At 42.6% G+C, this 22,247-nt stretch overlaps 1 protein-coding gene across 2 annotated transcripts in view; it reads right to left on the minus strand.

Annotated features, from left to right (window-relative positions):
• Positions 1–22,247, minus strand: part of TSHR (thyroid stimulating hormone receptor) — a 658,981-nt gene that overhangs the window by 225,054 nt on the left and 411,680 nt on the right. For both annotated transcript variants that reach the window (XM_069208364.1, XM_069208363.1), the window contains one exon: positions 18,712–18,780. In XM_069208364.1, coding sequence (XP_069064465.1) covers positions 18,712–18,780 — 69 coding nt within the window. The remainder of the gene's footprint in view (positions 1–18,711; positions 18,781–22,247) is intronic.

The raw sequence follows: 22,247 nt of genomic DNA on the forward strand, positions 1-22,247 counted from the left end.
GACCTAGTGTTACAGATGACATGGCATATCGGATAAAGTATACCCGTTGTACGTTAGGAGGATACTGCATATAACAGAGAAGTTCCATGACCATATAGAGGAATGAGGCCCAAGGAGGTCCTCCTGAAAATACACATTTAACATTGTGAAGCAACCAGAACATCGATGATGTGGTACATGTGACCTCTTGAACACTCGCTGAGCCTCAGGCATCAGGAAAATCTATGTTCTAATTATTCAAAAGTGAAATAAGCAGGATCCTAAATGAAGCCTGTGCCGTTCTCCAAAGAATTCCCTGAGTTATCCATCTACAATCTAGGCCGATCTCCTCCTCATCTGGACATCCATGGAATTGTGTCTTTGCCTCTGATTCACCTTTGATTCATGACAGGTGCCTCTTGACAGGTCACTCTTTGACTGCCTGTGTCTTCGAACTCTTGACTGAACCATTAGGTCCTGTGCATCATGGCACTCATCACACTGATTGTCTCTGGTGTTGTGGTAGTTCTGTTTGTACAGACAGAGTTCCTTCTGGTGGATCATCTGCCTGCACTGACCTAAAACACTAAATTCCTTCAGCCAACACCTTCAATCCCATCCGGTCACTTTGCAACACAATGTTGATTTGCTGAGGCTCCATGACTGAAAATGAGCAACTTTCTAGCAGATCTTCTGCTGTATTTAGGAGGTGCTCCTCTGTTTGACTTCTGATGCCCAGACAGCCAACTCATTATTCCCAGAGGGTGACCATATGTCCCTACACGACCCCATTCTCATGGCACTGCGCTGGGTGTCTTAGGGGCCAGTCACACTCTTTGGGCATTGCTAATGCCCTATTGAGGTGATTTTTATCAGCAGTATCGGGTCCTCTATCGCCTCTAAAGAATATTTTCCCCGGCTCCTTTGGGGTCTTGAATAAAAAAAATACACACTGCCCACTCCCCATGATTTCTCCTTCCATGCGCAGACCCAGGAGCTCATGATGCTAGGGCAGTGGAGCAAAGATGAAGGTATCAATCTCCGCTCCTCAGCTGGCAACCTCTTTAGAGGTACAAAGCAATCCTCCTCTCCTTTGGTATGCACAATATCAATCCTTTGTGTTGGCCATCTTTCCATCTGGATCTTTACTGTGGACATATTGGAATCTTCTATTGTCTGCCTAGCCAGAGAATAATATACACAGCAAGACCCAAGAGTGTCACACTGAAATACAAAGGGCCAGATTTACAAGGCCCTTGGGCCCCTTAGCGCCACATTTGCAGCAACATTTTTGCCACAAATGTGACGCTAATGGGCCACTACCATAGCACCATATTTACAAGGTGGCGCAAACTAGGTTTGCGCCACCTTGTAAACCCTTTTCACCACCTCATGCATAAAATATATGCATGATGGATGCAAAGGGGGAGTTCCCTCGTTAGAGAGTGACTAAAAATGGTGCATTGGAATCTACAAGATTCCATTGCGCCATTTTTAGCATCATTTTTAACTCCTGCTTAAAGCAGGCATTAAAATGAGGCTCCCTTTGATTTTAATGGGCCTCTTAACACTATACTGGATTAGCTTCATTTTTTTACGCTAATCAAGTATAGCATTACAGTAGCATCATGGCGCTATTGCCCCAAACATGAGCCATGGTGCGTCATATTGTAAATACGTGCATGAGAAGCAAGGGGGCTGCAAGAAAAGTGGTGCATCACCAGTGATGCACCACATTCTTGTGAATATGGCCCATAATTTCTAACACCCAACATCCAGCGTCTGTTAACACAGCTCCTTCACAACATTAAGTTGCTCATGCAGATAATAAAATGCTATATTCTTAATTTCCGAGCAGCCATCATGAACCCCACCTTCATAAGTGAGACAATTATGGACCAAAAGCCCTTTTTGTAACTTACTCATGACTAGGCAACCAGTCAAAACCGTACTAGAGTGGATTAGCTCATTACCATTGAAGTGGATTAGCATGGGCATTTCATTATCACCTTGAATATTCACTGGCAGCTGGTCCCACTTTTATCACACTTCCCACCTTATTATGCCCGAAAAAGGTCCTGACAAGTGACTGACTGTGAAATAGTTCAAGGTTTTAATAGATATATCTAATGACACTGTCATATCTTGTGATATTATTTTTGAACTACAACAAAACTGTCCAAAAACATTGGATAAGATTTGCACCTATCAAAATGAAAATGCTCACAACCGAAGACGTGACTCTTGGTTTTCTATAATTTATTATCTAAATGAAAGAAAATTAGGAAACTTGAAGTACAATGAAAACCCAACAAAAAACAAATCCAATTATTGTCAAACCAAAATTACCAACTTTAGAAATAGTCCTAAACAGTTATTGTAGATTGATAAACTCAACACTAAACCACTTCCTAAACAGACCAACACTAATTTACAGTTCAAATCCATTTCATTTTGCAGAGAACAATTTATTCAAGGTTATAAAAAATCTACAGCCAATTTCTATGATAATAATATCCCAGTCCCCATAATCACAAATGAGTATCACATAATTAAAAAAAAAATCTGGTATCAACTTGTTATTAAAAGAAGGTATTTTCTGTAATTCCCCCCAAACAGGAAAAAATAGCTCCCCATTAAATAAATCACAGGTTGACCCAGATGAGCTCAACAACCACCAGCCAATTACCAGTGTGCCTTTGTTGAGCAAAATTGTTGAACAATGTGTAGATGACCAATATTGAGTTAACTTTAAGACAAGGTACTACGACCATACCAATCAGGCCATCATAAAGGCTACCGGATAGAAACTACAGCACTTAAAATCCTGGGAGACATACATGAAATATTAAATAGTGAAGCTGCCTACCTTCTCATCATTCTGAATATATCAACAGCATTCAATACTGCTGACCAGCATATATTGCCTCAATCCTAAAGTCCTGTATGTGTTTTAAGTGAGATGCACTCAAATGTTTTTTCCCCCTTCTATTTGATCTTAAACAGATAGTGATGTTGGGCAACCTTTCTGCTAATCCACCCCTGTCACCTGTGCTGCTCCATAAGGCATTTTGCTTGGAGAATGCTATTCAATCTGCACATAAAACCGCTAAAATGATAGGGAATGCATAGGTTACCTATTCCTCAGTACACTGATGAACGCAGATTTGCCTAAAAAATCTTCCATCCAAGAAATTGGCACTTTAAAACCTAAACTGCCTTGCTAGTCTGCATAAATAGATGTGGTAGAACTTCTAAGGCTTAATCTGGAGAAAATAGAATTCTTTCTTTTAGGATGAGAACTTAGCAGTAGGTTTGAAAAAGGTTGTCCCTCAGAACCTAACATTGATGGTTTCTCTCCTACCCTGGATGGATTAGTCCAATAACCAGGCTGTGTACTTGATCCTCATCTAAGCATGATCTCACAAACCGCACACCCAGCATAATCTGTGAAAGTTACCCTTCACTTCTTAGGAAATCTTGAACCATTTCTGCAACTAGATGACTTTTGTCATGTAGCATAAGCCCTGTTTGTTCCTGGATTGGCTGCAGCAATTAAATTTGCGTGAGCATTCCCCACATTCTCATTATCCTGAATCAAAGCCATGCTCCTTTTCAGAACCAGAAAATTCAACCACAAATTCCTTCTTTTAAAGCATCTCCACTAGCTCCTCCTTGAAAACCGAATAAAATTCAGGTTCCCCAGCATCATCCATTAAGTTTTGCACCACTAACACCAGGAATACCTCTGCTCTTCAAGCACACTGTGTACTCTTGGTTCATTTAAATTAAAATAATTAGACTAGCACATCTGAGAACAATGATAGTCCAGGACAGGAGCCTGCAGGGCCCAATGACATGGAGCCATCTGGTAATCTTAGTAAATAAGGACTTTTACAAAGAATATCACCAGCTTTCAGATAACAAACTGTTTTCCATAATATATATTTTTGAAATTTTTGTCATTCATTTTTAAAAGGCATTTCAGTATTTCTCACAAGTGACAGTTATAAAGTGCCTAGAGATTCCAAGGTGTGAATTTAGATAGGAAGTCAGAGAGCATCAGCGGTCTCTCTATAATAAAAGATAAGGAATCCTGTGGAAGTTGGTGTTGTGTAGGATGCTGCACTTGAATACGCCCAGCTTGTGCGTTTGTCCCTCTACTGCTGCTGATTCCAGGATTGGTTCTATCACTTTAGTTATATTACTCTGTATAGTATTGTATCATAGTAAGAGTATCACACAATTGGAGGCCCATAGTCTGCAACATCTTGATTCATAACATTAAGTTGCTGATGCGGATAATAAAATGCTGTCTTCTTAACTTCAGTAAAGTCACCATGAACCCCGCCTTCATAAGTGAGATGATTATGGATCATGGATTATGTTTGTCTCAAAGAACAGAAAAGTGAACAAATACACTAACAGACAAGTGACTATGGCCCTGACATGAGTGGGTCAGAGAGATGATGCAATCTATTGCATTTGATAAAACACTACACCTAGGAAATCAGAATTAATCAAGTGGGATTAATTGCACTTCTTCAAAGCTTTTGGGGAATAACATCTAGATTTTGGTGCTTACTGCACAGTCATGTTTAAGTCCCCATTTTAAATTCCAGCAGGTTTGACCTGCATAACTTTATGCAAGGGTGAGGATTTTATCGCACCTAGTAATCAAGTGCGGTTTATAGGGTTCACAGGGGTCAGGGCAGCTGGCGCGCGGGTGAGGTGGTGGGTGAACATTACACAAAAATTACAAATAAAATAAAAAATAAAAAAAACTGACCTCCGTGGGCCGCTCCTCTCCGTCGTACGGATGCTGCAGGCACATGCTGGAAACGTAGTTTATTACCCTTTCCTTGTTAAAGGTTTTGCAGCTGTCGCTGCTGGCGGGGGCAATGCTTCTCCGCCCTAGCGGAGGAGCCACCATTGCCAGTAATTACAGAGTGCGCTAAATTTCACACAGCTCGAAATTTCGACCTATACTGAAGCAAGGCTCAGGTCCATGACTCACACTACTAAACCACTTTTCAATGAAGTAAACATGGGTCGTTCTCGGTCCTGGATTCAGCTCTGAGAGAACGGATTGCCTTAAAGAGGACATGCAAAATACTTAGGGCTCGATTACAACTTTGGAGGAAGGTGTTAATCCGTACCAGCTGTTTTACGAGTCCATTATATCCTATGGAACTCGTAATACGGCTGGTGGTATAACCATCACATTTGGGATGGTTTAACACCTCCTCCAAAGTTGTAATCAGGCCATTAGTCTGTTTTACAATGCCAACGATACTCCGGACGTGAATTTTTATTTTTATTTTATGTTTCGGATGACCAGACCTTCCAACTCACATGGTGCCACCGTGTGTCACACGATATCAGCTCCCTTCACTTGATGATGATAATGCATTTATTTTATTTTTATTGACAGAGGAGCAAGCAATACTATGGGATAGCTATTGCATTGGTACTACAGGAGTAGGATAATGGGAAGAAAGTTACAATGCATTTAATATTTTCAGCCTTAGCAAAACAGTACATATATGGCAGTGCAACATACAAGCTGTAACCATGGTGCGCTCAGTGCTTAACTTGAGCAGATGTTTGCTGGTGCCCTGCACCAGCACTTCATTCTAAACCCTAGTACGTATAGCAGTAAGCCACATGGTGGTTCTGTTAGTCTCTTTTTGAGGTGAGCACATCAACAGAGTGCTTAATATTCAATACACATTAATAAAACCAGCTGCACAGGCTATTTGTAAGTTTTGTGTGGCCTGGAATATTCTGAATTGTCACACTTGTAGCAGTGTGATTGTCAGTAGCTGTGTTGGTACTGGCATTGGCATTGCTGGCAGGGGAATTTGTTGGTGCAAGCTGCAGTGGCCTCCTGAGAAGAGCCCTGGCACTTACAGTTTTACATGCAAGTACAGGTACAGGTACTTAATTCCCCTCAACAGTAGTTGAGGAAAGCCTTTCATTGCCATCCTTTTTCTGTCACTTTCCTATTTTAACAGCCATACAGGGTCTCTTCCTCTACGGTATATTACTGCATTGACCATGTGTGGCATGTTTATGTTGTGTGATCCTCAGTCATAGAATCTATCAATGTATTCATGTATTTTAAACAAGCAACTGCAAAGCCAGTAGGTCTTGCCTTTGTGAAAGCTTCGGGCTTTGTCAGGGGTGGCTAGAGGTAAAGAGAGATAAGGGTGATTTTGGTGCTTGGGGTAGGTAAAGGGAAGTAAGGGTGATTTCAGGGTTTTGGTGGGTAGAGGTAAAGGGAGGTAAGAGTGATGTTAGGACTTGGGAGAGTAGAGGTAAAGGGAGATGAGGGTGAATTTAAGATTCAGCGGTGGGAAGAGGGAAAGGGATGCAAACATGAGTTTAGGGTTCATGGGTGGGTAGAGGTAAAGGGGGGAAAGGGGGATTCTAGGGTTCAAGGGTGGGTAGAGGTAATGGAAGGAGTGGTGATTTTAGGGATGAGGAGTGGGTAGAAGTAAAGGTGATTTTAGTGTTCAAGATGGGTAGAGGTAAAACGAGGCAAGGGTGATTTTAGGGTTCGGGGTTGGGTAAAGGTAAAGGTAAGTAAGGATGAATTTGGGGTTCGGGTCCCTGGAGTTAAAGGGAGGTAAGGGTGAAGTTAGGGTTCAGGTTGGATTGAGGTAAAGGTAAGTAGGGGTGCATTTGGGGTTCAGGTGGTTAGAGGAAAAGGGAGGTAAGGAAATTAGGGTTCAGTTAGGTTTTGGGATGGATAGAGGTTAATGCGAGGTAAGGGTAATTTTAGGGCTTGGGGTGGGTGGAGGTAAAGGGAGGTAAGGATGATTTTAATTGTTCTGAGCTGGATTGAGGTAAAGGTCATTATAGGGTTCAGTGGTGGGTAGAGGTTAAGGAAGATACGAGTGATTTAAGGGTTCAGGATGAGTAGAGGTAAAGGAACATAAGGGTGGTTTTAGGGTTTAGGGATGGGTAGAGGTAAAAGGAGGTAAGGGTAATCTTAGGGTCAGGAGAGGGTCAAGGGAAAGGGAGGTAAGGGTGAAGTTAGGGTTTAGGGGTGAGAAGAAATAAAAGATGGTAAGGGTGATTTTAGGATTCCGAGTGGGTAAAGGTTAAGGGTGGTAAGGGTGAAACAAACATTTTGAGAACACTGTGTGTTTGATAATTAATATAACATCCTCTAAATTAAAAAGAGGTATGCAACAAATTAGTAAATGTGACACAGTAGCAAACTTTAATTCATACGAACACTTGCTGTAGGGCAACAGTCTTAACCACTTGGCAGCAAAGGACGTAACAGTTTCGTCCTTGGTTGCGCGCTGAGGCGCCAAGGACGTAACGTTACGTCCTGGTACCGGCTCATGGGGGGAGTGCTAGCGCTCCCCCATGAGCCTCACCTCAGCGCCCCCACTGCAGGGATGGAAGGGGAATCGCATCCCCTTCCACCCCGGCCCCCCCACCCCCGCCATGGTGTCTGATGACGTCAGCGTGCGATTGTGTGCTGACCTCATCAGAGGCCTGCCCCCTGCTGAGCTTCCAGCGCGGATCGGAGGAGAAATGCTTTTGCGTTTCTCCTCCGATCACGTGGAGGTGCCGAGAAAGGGATCAAAGGAGAGGAAAGGCCTTTCCTTTCCTTTGATGTCTTTTTCAGCATTTCTGCTACCCGATTGCAATGCGATCGGGCAGCAGAAATGCCCACTAGACTCCAGTTTTTTTTTTTTGTGTGTGATTTTGACATGAGGGGAGCGGCCCCTTGGGCAAGGGTCGCTCCCTGGCAGGCAAAAAAATTTTAGGCCATTTCTGCCCTCCTTGAGCCTAATATAATTAGGCCGATCTGCCCCAGGGGGGCAGAAACCACTAGACACCAGGGAATTTTTTTGGTTTGTTTTTGACATGAGGGGCGCCGCCCCTTTGGCAAGGGCCGCTCCTCAGACGTCCAAATTATTTTTAGGCCATTTCTGCCCCCCCCCCCCCCGGGGCAAAAAAACCCTAAACACCAGGGATATTTTTTTTTTGTTTATGTTTATTTTTTATATGTGGGGAGCGACCCCTTAGGCAAGGGTCGCTCCCCAGGGGGGAGGCAAAATTCATTTAGGCCATTTCTGCCCCCCCAGGGGGCAGATCAGCCTATTATAATTAGGCTGATCTGCCCCCAGTGGGGGCAGAAACCCCTAGACACCAGAGATATATATTTTTTTATGTTTACTTTTGTTTTTTATATATGGGGAGCGACCCCTTAGGCAAGGGTCGCCTCCCTGGGGGGCAAATTGTATTTAGGCCATTTCTGCCCCCTTGGGGACAGATCGGCCTATTTTTGTTAGGTCAATTGGGGGCAGAAACCACTAGGCACCAGGGATTTTTTTTTTTTTTTAGTCAGTTTCACGCAAGGGGAATGACCCCTTAGGCAAGGGTCGTTCTCCTGGGGGGCAAATTTATTTTTGCTCCCCTTGGGGGCAGATCGGCCTATTTCTATTCAGCCGATCTGCCCCCGGGGCGCAGAAACCATTTAGGCACCAGGCATTGGTGTGTGGTATGTGTGTGTTTTGTTTGGGGGGCAGCCCCTTGAGCAAGGGTCGCTCCCCATGGAGGCACAATACTGTTGGCCATATCTGCCCCCCCTGGGGGGCAGATCGGCCTACTTTTGGAAGGCCTATCTGCCCCTAAGGGGGGCAGAAAGCCCACCAGAGACCAGGGAAGATTTTTTTTTCAAAATGAGAGGTTGGGGTTATGGCATTACCCCCACCCCAAATAAATGTGGCCAAAGTTGTTCTGCCCAACAGTGGGCAGATGGGGCAAATACCCCCAATCCTCACCCGGGAGGGCAGAATGTCTACTGGATGCCAGGGAATAAAAAAAAAATAGTGGGGTGGTGGCTACCAACCAGTGTGGGCCTGGTTATGCCCCCACCCCAACTGAAGGGGGTAACAGCTTTTCAGCTCTCCCCCCACACACTAAAACATCTTATCCCAGGGCAAACAAGAGGACATTTGATTATTTTGGGCTTTAGTTTTACATTTGGGCCATGAGAGCTTGGCTAACTCTCAAAATCGTCCCACTTGGAATGGTGAGGGCTGCACTTTTTGGACTTTGGGACGCTGCCATGTAGAAAAAATCACAAGACCTCAACACATCGGAAAACTAAACATCAGGGTGATTCCAGGATGGTGTGCTTCACACTCACCCCACACCATTTTCTTACTCACAATGCCCTGCAAACCTCCTACTTTGCTGGAAATCACACATTTTCCCATATTTTTGTGATGGAGCCTTCCGGAATCTGCAGGAATCCTCAAAATTCCTACCACCCAGCATTGTCTCATCTTTACCAATAAAAATTCTGCTGCACTTGTCAGCCTAAACATGTTTTTTTTCAAACTGCCCTTTTGGACCTGCTTTGGTACCCCCTCAATTTCTACATGTTTTTGGCTCTTCCCTGTGACAGGCACTTGGCCCACCTACACAAGTGAGGTATCATTTTTACCGGGAGACTGATGGGACTGATGGGTGGTAGGAAAATTGTCCCGGTGCGGCGATCCCTCACAGAAATGTGGGAAACATTTGATTTTTTAGCTAAATTTGAGGTGTGCTGAGAATTCTGGGTAAGAAAACACTGGGGGATCCACTCATGTCACACCTCCCTGGACTCCCTTTGGGTGTCTAGTTTTCAGAAATGTCTGGGTATGGTACGTTTCCCTAGATGGCTGCTGAACGCAGGACCAAAAACGCAGGTGCCCCGCAAAAATTTGATAATTTTGATATGTCCAGATAGTGTTTTGGGGTATTTCCTTTCGCGGGCACTATGCCTACCCACACAGGTGAGGTACCATTTTTATCGGGAGACTCGGGGGAACGCTGAGTGGAAGGAAATTTGTGGCTCCTCTCAGATTCCAGAACTTTCTGTCACCGAAATGTGAGGAAAAAGGTGCAGTTTGGTAGGTTTCCCTAGGTGGTGGCTGCGCTAGATGCCAAAATCCACAGCTAGGCACTTTGCAAAAAACAGCTCTGTTTTCTTTGGGAAAATGTGATGCGTCCACGCTGTGTTTTGGGGCATTTCCTGTCGCAGGCGCTAGGCCTACCCACACAAGTGAGGTAAGTAAGTAAGTACAAACTTTATTCGACTTTCAACAAGTCATAAAAGTATCCAATATTTTACATTTCAATATACAATAAATACAATAAATAAACTAAAATATAAATGATTTACAATGATAAAACGATGCGTACATGAAAAATATGTAAAATTTCTTTAAGAAAAATTTCCTAGATACGAACCATTGGGTAAACTAGATAAAATTACATTGCTACCCCCATGCGCTTTCTTGTATTTAATACGGAGCATAAAAAGTTGGCCAAGGTTCCGCACATCTCAATAGAGGATAGCACCTGGAGGCTAGCGTACGCGGTACGACACTGGGGCAGATTAATTAATCTTAGAAGAGGGGCTACTAAGCGCTTTCTTTGCTTGGCATAGAATTTACAGAATAAAACCACATGAATTGTGGTTTGGGGTGCCTTTGCATCACATGGACAAGCCTTCAGGGTGGTGCTCCAATCATTCATAGTTGGAAAGGTCACTAGACGATGAAATATATCTAGCCTCAGTCTGGTGAGTACAAAACGGTGGCGGGGTTTACCACATTCGTCAAATAAGGCTGTATGGCTACAATCAACAGAATTGTTTGATTGTAAATGAGGGTGGGCTTTTTTGATTCAACCTCCCATCGTGAATCTTCTAAATATTTTAATGCCAGAGTACTCAGGTCCTTCCTAGAGATTTTTTCCAGTAAAGCTGGATTTGTGTAATAAGCTTTATTGCCCATGTTTTCAAAGAAGGTGATAATGTATCTTAACCAAGGCACCCTTGCTGTGTATATAGACTCCATGCAGTCAGTCAAGATGGCCTTAGTTAGGTCAGTATATTCCGAGGTCCAGACTTTGTGCCATAGCAATAAGGGTTGAATCTTTATCAAGTCTGTGATAAAGGAGAGCCCCAGTTCTGAGTGGATAATGTATGATGATGTACCATTTGGTACCATCAATAGATGTCTTATAAAATCATTTTCGACCGTCTGCACCAGGTTACAATTAGTATATCCCCAAATTCCAGACCCGTACATGGCAGCTGGGATGCACTTGGCTTTGTACATTTTTATCATATTTGGCGGGGTAATCCCCCCTATCCTTTTGGAGAAAAGCCTTAAAGCCATCGTTGTTTTAATAAGCTGGGCTTTTTTCGTCTTCCTACAATTAACCCAGGAGCCCTGTTTGTCGAACATTATGCCCAGGTAAGAGAAGGTTTGCGCAGTTTCTACTCTCCCATCCGCGGTAGTAATATTATAGGACTTGCCGCGTTTCCCGCCACAGTTCATAATGAACGTTTTTGAGCGATTGACAGTGAGACCCAGATGTGACATAAATGTGATGCAGGTAGTTAAGAGTTTTTGTAGAGCTAACGGGGTCCTGGGCATTAAAACTGCATCATCTGCATAGAGTAAAACCGGGACAGCACGATTGCCTATTTGGGGTAGATCTTTGCAGTTACTAGCCAATACATTTTCTAGGTTATATATGTACATTGAGAACAGGAATGGGGCAAGAACACAACCTTGGTGCACACCTCTATATATGCCAAAAGGGCGAGTACATTCCCCCTTTAGGCCATACCTCACTCTTGCTCTGCACCCTGTGTACATTTCTCGTATAAACTGGATTATGGCTGGTTCTATCCCCATGCTGCTTAGGATATCCCATAGCTTGTCATGTAGTACACAGTCAAATGCTGATGATAGGTCAATGAAAGCCAGATGCAGGTTACCTTCTCTAATCCTTGTATACTTTCCAATAATAAGACTTAGATTCAGGCTTTGTTCCACTGTCCCAATTCCTTTCAGGAATCCATATTGGACAGGAGATAAAGCACTCCTTTCTTCCGCCAATATTTGCAACCTGTTCAAGATAATTCTCCCCGCTAGTTTAGCCGTTGTGTCCAGCAAGGAGATTGGTCTGTAGCAGGCTGGGTTAAGGCGGTCACCTTTTTTTCTATATTGGAATTATATTGGAGTCTCGCCAAGATGGTAGAGGACCTCGTATACAAATGGCCCTCAATGACTGCGTCAGTACAGGCCCCCATAGCTGGATATTGGCCTTGTATATATCAATCGGAACGCCATTGGGGCCCGGAGCTTTCCCTGATTTACTTAGAGTTATGGCTTCCTCTACCTCGTCAAGGCTAAATTGTGGGGTTATGAACAGACGTGTACCTTCCTGGAGACCTTGATCGTATACAGAAAATGTAGGGTTCACATCACTAGCCCGCGAGTATATTTTAGAAAAGTGTGAAATCCAGTCTTCTTCGGAGATCGCTATTTCCATCCTGGGAGAGTCTCTGTCCCCAAACATAGGAGAGTTGATTGTTTTCCAGAAGAGGATATTATCTTTCGTTCGGCTAGCTGTGTGTAGAGTTTCCCACAAAGTTCTTTTTAATGTCAATTTCCTTCCCTTCGTTGCTGCTTTATATTCTTGTCTACACTTACGTATCTCAGTTAAAGATCTTTTTGGGGCTCTTAGAGCCTTTTTCAATTTCCTATGTGCTTGTGAGCAGTTATAGTCAAACCATCCAGTGGCCCTTTTTTTTCCCGACTTACCACTTCTGATAGTAAGGGCTTTCTTTATGGTTTGCATAATCAATATAAAGGCACTTAGACATTGCCCTGGATCTGGATTCTCACTTAAACAGTCTGCAAAAGCATGCTTGCAGTCACGTAGTAACTGTTTCAGCAGAGACTCGGGGTCCGTCTGTGACCATTTCAGGGTATATCCATTACGCGGCATTAATTCGATGTCATCTATCAGAGTGGCCCTGTCATCGCTGTCTGCTGTAAGGGGGGTTATTCGGAGGTTCAGACTCTGAGGATAATGGTCGCTAATTGCGATGTCATGCAGAGTATATTTCATAAGATAGTGTGCAAAGTGGGTTGACATTAAAACATAATCAATCACGGTATTCGCACCCCTTCCTTTATATGTTGGTTTAAACTGTGTTTCAGCAGAGTATAATTCATTTACAAAGGATAAATTATGGGTTTGAGCCAATAAATTCAATGCGTCTCCTTGGATGTTATGTGCAAGGTGAAGACAAGTGAGGTACCATTTTTATCGGGAGACTTGGGGGAACACAGAATAGCAAAACTAGTGGTATTGCCCTTTGTCTTTCTCTACATTTCGTCCATCCATATGTAAGACAGTGTGTAAAAAAAGAAGTCTATTTGAGAAATGCCCTGTAATTCACATGCTAGTATGGGCACTCCGGAATTCAGAGAGGTGCAAATAACCACTGCTTCTCAACACCTTATCCTGCGCCTATTTAGGAAATACAAAGGTTTTCTTGATACCTATTTTTCACTCATTACATTTCAGCAAATAAACTGCTGTATACCCGGTATAGAATGAAAACCCATTGCAAGGTGCAGCCTATTTATTGGCTCTGGGTACCTAGAGATCTTGATGAACCTACAAGCCCTATAAATCCCCACAACCAGAGAAGGCCAGCAGATGTAACGGTATATTGCTTAAAAAAATCTGACATTGCAGGAAAAAGTTATAGAGTAAAACGCAGAGAAAAATGGCTGTTTTTTTCACCTCAATTTCAATATTTTTTTATTTCAGCTGTTATTTTCTGTAGGAATCCCTTGTAGGATCTACACAAATTACCCCTTGCTGAATTCAGAATTTTGTCTAATGTTTCTGGGATCCAGCATTGGTTTCACACCCATTTCTGTCACTAACTGGAAGGAGGCTGAAAGCACAAAAAATAGTAAAAATGGGGTATGTCTCAGTAAAATGCTAAAATTGTGTTGAAAAATGTGGTTTTCTGATTCAAGTCTGCCTGTTTCTGAAAGCTGGGAAGATGGTGATTTTAGCACCGCAAACCCTTTGTTGATGCCGTTTTCAGGGAAAAACCACAAGCCTTCTTCTGCAGCCCTTTTTTCCCATTTTTACGAAAAAAACGAAATTTTCGTTGTATTTTGGCTAATTTCTTGGTCTCCTTCAGGGGAACCCACAAAGTCTGGGTACCTCTAGAATCCCTAGGATGTTGTAAAAAAGGACACAAATTTGGCGTGGATAGCTTATGTGGACAAAAAGTTATGAGGGCCTAAGCGCAAACTGCCCCAAATAGCCGAAAAAAGGCTTGGCACCTGAGGGGGAAAAGGCCTGGCAGCAAAGGGGTTAAACAAAGGGAGTATATTCACAGCTTCATCATCAATAAAAGCAACAGGTGACCAAGATGTTTGTTTTGGAAATTGGTCACATTCGTCTAAGGATTGTTGCTGTTAGGTGTTTGCTTTCAGCTCTTGGAAATACCTGGAAGCACAAGCTTTAACTCTGATGGTTTCATGTAGACGTGGATACAAACGCAAAAACAAAAGAAAAGTACCACAGTCCAAGTGCAAGAAAGCACAGAAGAACACAAATCAAGAAACTAAGCAGTACTTGTGGCATGCTTGAGGGCAGGAAAAAATACACATGCTGCATCTCAGGTGAGACCAATGTGCTCTCTCCGGTAAGACTGAATAAAAAGTGAGTCAATCATTCAATTTCCATAAAAAATAGAAACGGAAATGCATTATGTAGTTTCATAAGGACCGATATAGAAACAAGGCAGCACCAAACAAATTGGCTAGTAAATTAATGGATGAAGATATTTTGGTAAAAAACATGTGTTCAAGAAAACCCTAGCATCTGATGGTGTCTGATTCAAAGTGACAATAGTCATAGAAACCTTGCAACAAATACAGCATTTTAGTTCTCTTTTGCTGAATTTCCCAGTCACAACCTTTCTGCCAAACTCAACGTTACACCATTAACCACAGTTAAACAAAACCATTTGAGGAAACCTCTGTAGATACTACACTTTTGAGAAGGATGCAAAGAAAAGAGTTGCATGGTTAGGGAAGAACACAGATAGTTTGTCTGCATATCTAGATCAGTGTGAAGAATGCCTGGAAACATGCCATATCAATGAAATCCGACAAGGAATGCACAGCATAGTACCAAATGCTGGTCTCGTCTGCATGGAGACTGCTGCCCAAAAAATAAAGTTGGAGAGATTTCTCTGTCTCAATGCAAACCCTTCTGTCTTGTTTTTTTGTGTTCTCTCTCCTTTCTCTCTCTTCTTTGCCACATCCTTCTGTTCCCCATTTGTAGGTCTGCCTTGACAGCAATGCTGTCTCAAACACTTTTTGTTACCATTGTTCTAAAGTTCTAAAATATAGAGCAGGCATCTCCAACCATTAGCTCGTGAGTGACTGGTACCTCTCCAGCTACCTGTAAGTATCTCTCCTGTGAGCAGCCCAGCCTACTACTTAAGATGTTTGTGCTTAGATGAAGTATAATATGTGTACCAAAATTGTAGACAAGAAGAAACTGTGTCTATTTTCATATCTCATAAACTGATTTTTGGGGGAAAATGGTTGAATTTCCAAAATATATTTAAACTGACATTTAAGTGATAAATCATGTGGCATTGGGAAGGATTATTCCTAATATCATTACCCTGGTGCCAGGTGCATTGCAGCTATAGCTGTTATATATTACCCATGTAGAGGCATTACACCTTGACAAAGGCATTTCTATTGTACTTTTTTCTGATGTGGTCACAATTACAAATCTAACAATATTAGTAGCTTGGAATGATTTTCATTGCACATAAATAGCTCCTATTATAGCAAAGGTTGGAGAACCTGACATAGAGCATACTTTTCCACCTCCTAGAGGAGTCTTTTTTTCTCACCTCATTCTATTGGCTGTTGGAGAGATTGACTGAAAAAAACTGAAAAAACACATATCATCCAATTTTAGGGCAGACTCATCTATTAGCAAGAAGGGGCTTCTATAAAGGAACTCATCTGCAGTGGCGTAGCGTGGGTTGTCAGCACCCGGGGCAAGGCAAATAATTTGCGCCCCCTAACCCGTGGATTTTAGCACTCGCGAGTGCGAGCGCGTTCCCCCCCCAGATGTTGCGCCCGGTGCGGCCGGCCCCCCCTGCACCCCCCACGCTACGCCACTGCTCATCTGGCCAGGACGCAAAGTACAACTGCAATTAAACAAGATAAGTAGGTCTGCTGGTAGGCTGTGGCCAGCAATATCTTCACATATATATTTGTGCATTTGGAAAATTATGTTTTGCAATATGGGCACTCCCTTTCCGCTAGAAACAAATCAATATTTGAAACCATTTGTGACAATCCTACGGCCTCTTCTTGCCATTTGGGGTGGTGCTCTAAATCGTCTGCCTACTTGGCCTTAATGCAGCACCATCCCAGAGATTTAAAGAAATTAGCAGAATAAAAAAAACAAGAGAACATTTACGGAAAGGATGCTATTTAATCGAGAAAAACTGATTGTCCAGGTAAGAAAGATGATTGAGGGATTAAAAGAGTCCAGGAAGGAGATGGGAATAAGTGAAGGAGACAAATGAATAATGCAGGTGGTTAAAAGGAGGGTTCATAGCAAGGGGTGTAATTGTAATTACGAATCATAGAAAATAAGGAATGCTGTATAGTGGATAGGTGTAGTGGAGATACACAGATTAGAAAAAAGACATGATATGGCCGAGGTACCACAAGAAATGATTTGGTTGAGGCAAATTTGGGATGGAATGCAAATTGAGAATAAATTTAGTGCGTGGACTTGGGCTTGTGATGAAGGTATTTGGAGATCCAGGGTGGAAAAGGATTTTTCATGTGGATTTTCACAAGCTGCATTTGGTTTGTTACTTACCTTCACCCATATGAACTACCACCGATTTTCTTCTGCTCAGGAGGTCCGGATCATCCACTGGCACATAGTAGGTTTTCAATGTCCCCATTTTCAGCAGAGGTTTGCTCCGGATAATGTCCAAGTCTCCAGTGCTGCAGCCACTTGGTGACCAGTCTTTCATACTCGGAATATGTCACAATGTAGAACTGATCACATCATGACATATAAACAGTGTGGGACAGTCCATATATTCTCACGTCATAGGTGGGGGTGTTGGAGAGGGATAGAAGGAGCATGAGACCCAGTGGAAATATTTTTTGTGTAACATAATTATGCTTGCCACATAATATAAGGTTCTTTTTGCCCCAAAAGAAATTCTCAACATAAAAAGGAACGCTATAATTTAGTGGAACCTTTCCCCTGTTCAGCACTCAATGTCGACACGTCCCCTGAGCTTAGTTACATCACAGCGCTGCAGTTGTGATGTCATAAGTGTTCCATGTCAAGGAAAAAGAATGTACACATATAATTTGTTTATTAAACTGTATTTAACAGATGGCCTGTATCAAGTAAGCAATTTTACATAGGTAATTATACATTTACTATTCTTAACTCCACTTCTACACACCTTAGAAATATGTACATATATATATATATATATTTCCAAGGTACATATATGTGGAGTTAGGTATAGAACATCTGTACATACTTACCTGTTGATAGATTGTACCTTGATATTTTAGTCACGATCTACACTGGATTTGTGGCAGGTGTATCTCTCCAGATGGACTGCAAAACCAACCATAATTTACATAAGACTAGAGACTCCTTCCCTTTGTAAGCAACGTCCTTACAGGCAGGTTCAGCAAATAGCCCGAGATCAACCAAAGAGATCTACAAATGGTCAAAGATTTTGTGAGCATTATTTACATAAGATTAGAGACTCCTTCCCTTCTTACTCGGGCCGAAGTCACATCCCATCTCGCCGTGGGTGAGGCAGTTATGCATAAGGGTCCAGATTTATCAAGCTTTTGCTTTGTCCTTGTGTCATACAAGATAACGCAAGAACAAAGCAAAAGCATCGTAATACTTAAAAGCCATGAAAGGGGCGCTCTGCTCTCTCTCTTTCATGCAATGCAGCGTAGCAACCTTGTTTGCAGCCCAATGTTGAATAAAAGATCAGTTATTATGCCCCTAAAGGCCTTTGTAAGCAACTTCCTTACAGGCATGTTCAGCAAATAGCCTGAGATGAACCAAAGGGATCTACAAATGGCCAAAGGTTTTGTGCGCATGGACGATGGAAAACCCCCTTCCCCTCCTGACTTACTTTAAGTAACTGTTTACTACTGAACACTGCTGTAGGGAGTTCCAGCGCACTCAAACTGACATCTTTCAACAAGTGAGCACTGGAGAGTTAATTCACAGAGTGTAGTACACAAAACATCAACGTTCATTCATTCATCCAAGCATTCTCCAAATTGTGAATGCAATTATTCAGCTGTTAGGCATTGCTTAGCGTTTGACCTATATTTCGTATCCTATCTAGGTTTTAATGTGTATATCCCTATGCATTTTGTTTCCTGTAATTCCAAAGTTCTGTCAAAAGTCTTTGGGCCTGATTCACAAAGATAAACTTACACCTAAGTTTACACCTTTGTGTAAGTTTACATGTGTTTGCTATTTACAAAGGTATTTTACGAGTAGTATCTTTATGACTGGGGAGTCTCCGCACATAAAAATATATAACTGTCCCATCTTTTTCATGTGCACAGACTCCTCAGTCATAAAGATACTAATTGTAAAATGCCTTTGTAAATAGCAAACAATGATAAACTTACAAAAAAGTTTACGTTTACGTTTGCAAATCAGGCCATTTGTCAATGCCAAAACTAAAAATGCAAAAGGAAACTATCTTCAAATGCAAATGGGTAGAATTATATTTAGGATACAAGCAATTCTAGAAAGGTTAATACTCACAATGCATCCAGTTTTGAACCATTAAACGCATGACCTTGAACACGGATCAAACCATTGTGGTAAAGTTTTCTGCAATACATAAAAGCAGAATGAATATTAACACTTTGCCTTGGCAGCTAATATAGATTTTCTGGCATCTGTGTGCTGCTCTATATATATGGCAAGTTTCCTATCAGAAAATCGATGTTCTAATAGAGACCTGCCAAAATGTTGTGGTGAAAATGTTCACTACCAGAAAATCGAGAACATAAGTATACTTAGGTTAGTATAACATTACTATATGAAATGTCACAAAAATGTACCTTTATGGCATATATATCTTCGAGTCACATTCATGTGGTATTAATAACAGCAAATATATACTTAAATATATATAAACTTACTTCTCGATATTCTTTTAGTAAATATTTTCGTCACAATACTTTGGCAAGTTTATATTTTTGTCTTCCATGTTCTGACCAAAACCCCAGCTATGGACCATCCATGTAGTGCCAAGTGAATGAGTGCACAATTGCAAAGGTCTTCTGACCAGACAAAGGAGTATTTCAAACGTTTTCCAGCATAGAAACAATGAACAAGTGCAAGTACACTCATATGAGATATTTTCACATGCATACATGTATATTTATGAAAGTTGAATTGCCTTAGCATGTGAGAAAATACGAATTCAGATTTTTTTCATGGAGTGCTCCTGGGAACCCGCGATTGCCACAACCTTTGGGAAATCTTTGTAAATGAAAAAAATCAAAAAATTTCTCTAAACATAGGAGGAAACCCTTTGAAGACGATTTCCATTTTTAACGAATTAGGATCTGTGTCCACAGATGGATATGGCACCAATGGCAAAGCCAAAAACCTCACATGTGCGTTGTGGAGATCAGGTCCACCATTTTCTCCCCCAAAACCCGTGAAAAAGTCCATACATTGGGCAATGGAGATATTGGATTCAGTGTCACACTTGTGTCTGGAGTACCCAGGATGATGCATAAAACAGCCCCCCGCCCTTTGCCCTAGAAGCCGCTACACTCACCACTGCTCCAGGTCTACTGTTCATTAATGTGGGTATTCATGCAATGCTAACTAGCACTTTACAACACATAGAGCCTCATTATGAGTTTGGCGGGCGGCGGAGGCCTCCTGTCAAACTCGTTCCTTCATCAGGCTGCCTGTGCTGCCTGAACACCGCCGGCCCTATTAAGAGTTCACAGCAAGGCCGGCGGACGGAAACAGCGTTTCTGCCCACCGGCCCTGCGGTGAACAGGGCCTTAACATTGACGCCGGCTCCTAATGGAGCCAGCGCCAATGTGGTGGTGCGGCGGGTGCAGCAGCATCCGTCGTGCATTCCACTTCCTGTAATTCGGGAAGTGGAATGCACAACGGGGCTGTGCAGGGGCCCCCAGGAGCCCCCCGACTACTCCATTCCACCATCCTTTCCATGGTGGTGTAACCACCATGGAAAGGCTGTCGATATGGGGACTCGTAATCCCCAGGGCAGTGCTGTCTGGTGGATTACACCTGCCAGGACCGCCAGCCTGTGGGTGGTGGCAGCCTGGCGGTGTCAGCGCTCAGACCGTGGCGGCTCCTCCACAGTCATAATATGGCAGTCGGACCGCCACGGCCACGACAGTCCGACCGCCACCGTGGGTCTGGCAGTCTGAAGACCGGCAGATTCGTAAGGAGGCCCATAGGGAGCTAAATGGAACTGCCAATCAACTTTCTGCGGGAAATGAATTTTTGCACCAAAAGTTGATGCAAGAGCACCACCAAAAGTCTTTGCATTGTGTAGCAGCAGACTCATGCTCATCCATGGAAAGTGCATGTAACGTGGTGGGAACAGTGCAATCAACAATAGAATTCCATGGAATTTCAGATCTAAAAAAACAGTATGAACTGGGTTTGTGTGTGATGCTAGCACCAAATGAAAAGAAAGGTGCCAACAAGGGGCATAATATGCCCATGCATTATGAATACTTTTCTGTGAAATTACACATTTTATGTGGTTTACCTTAGAATGATTGCCTTAGTGTAGCCATTTTTACTGAAGGATTTACTTCAAGTACAAATGTCAAGCCTGATAGTCACATTTATTCTGTGGTGAAACACTGAAGGGCATATTTATGAGGGTTTGCCCCATGAAACGTGGTACACGTGTGGCACAGTACATGTGTGGTGCATACCACCAAGTTATATTTTGAAGCTTTGCAAAGCCACGGCTTCAAAAATATGGAGTAAGGCAATGCAGCACTAATTGATGCCTTATGTGCACTAGGGAGGCGTTCCATGGGTGGTGCATGGGTGTTCCCACGCAACTCCCATAGTTTTTTTACGCATTCCCAGATTTTCCAACCCCGGTAAACCTGGGAATGCGCCAAAATCCTACACTTCCCCAGGCGCGGCATAAGAAGTATTTTTATTTCTTCTCGTTTTTTTCTCTTTCTATGTGTGATGAATTTTGCAGCACACACAAAAAGAGGAAAACGCCTCTCCGGATTGTTTTGGGCAGGAAGGTGAAATGCAGGCACCCTTTCACTATGGCCATTGGCGCCAGGCAGCCAAAAGGGTGCCAGCGCAGAGGATAGGACAGGAATGCGTCGTATCAGATAAATACATTGCATAACTGCCCTTTCCCTGTGACGCAGGGCAGTGCAGCAAGGTGACTTACTGCACTGCCCTGCGCCACAAAGCCCAATAATCTGGGCCTTAGTATGTTGCCAAAATGGTATTTTTGTCATGAGTGCGTCAAGGACATCTTTGCTGCACAAGTATTTTCATTTGCCGCAGTGCAGCACCACAGAATTTCACGCAGCGCTACTCCTGGAGAAGATTGCTTTCAGAAATTCTGCGAAGGTTTAAACAAAATTCCCCAGAGTCATGAACTTCACAAAATTTGCGAAGTTTATTAGAAAAAAGAGGATGGACAAAACTGCTGAAAATCTTTTTATTGTAAAGACCCAGTTTTCCTGCTGTCTACTTTCCTACAACCAGGGTTCCATTAATAAAAAATATGAATACATGTTTTCGTTTAGAATTGAGTACCACGTTTGTGCCCTTTTTAAGCACCATTAACAGTAAGGGTTACTATTATTTAATTTAATGGTATTCAGTTTATCAATGTCCGAAGGTAAAAAGCTGAGCTGGGCTTTCACGCTGTTTGATCACTTTCTTTACTCTCCTTCCTTTTCCACTGCTGGCAATTCCCTGTCCACTTTTTGCCTGTTATTTTCTGAATGGATTGCTTGCTTAAGTCCTATTACACTTCCCTCGACCGTATGCAAATGTCTCCTTTTGGAAAGCAAAGACAAGCCAATTATCACACTTTAAACATCATCAACACGAAAGCACAGGTCCTGCGAAGTGCATTCAGCAATGCAAAAAGTGGGGGAAGCAGTTTTTCAATATAGTGTGAGTTTCTACTTTTTCCTTAGCCCCCAGACCTTTGTTTGCAAGCTTGTCATCTACCCTCTTTGTTTTCCACAGACCATAAGTGAATTTGTGCAGCTCACTTCTTGCACTGTTTTGCAACGTATTCACCGAGC

Source organism: Pleurodeles waltl, chromosome 9 (genome assembly GCF_031143425.1).
Source record: "Pleurodeles waltl isolate 20211129_DDA chromosome 9, aPleWal1.hap1.20221129, whole genome shotgun sequence".
In the NCBI taxonomy this organism is placed as follows: domain Eukaryota; kingdom Metazoa; phylum Chordata; class Amphibia; order Caudata; family Salamandridae; genus Pleurodeles; species Pleurodeles waltl.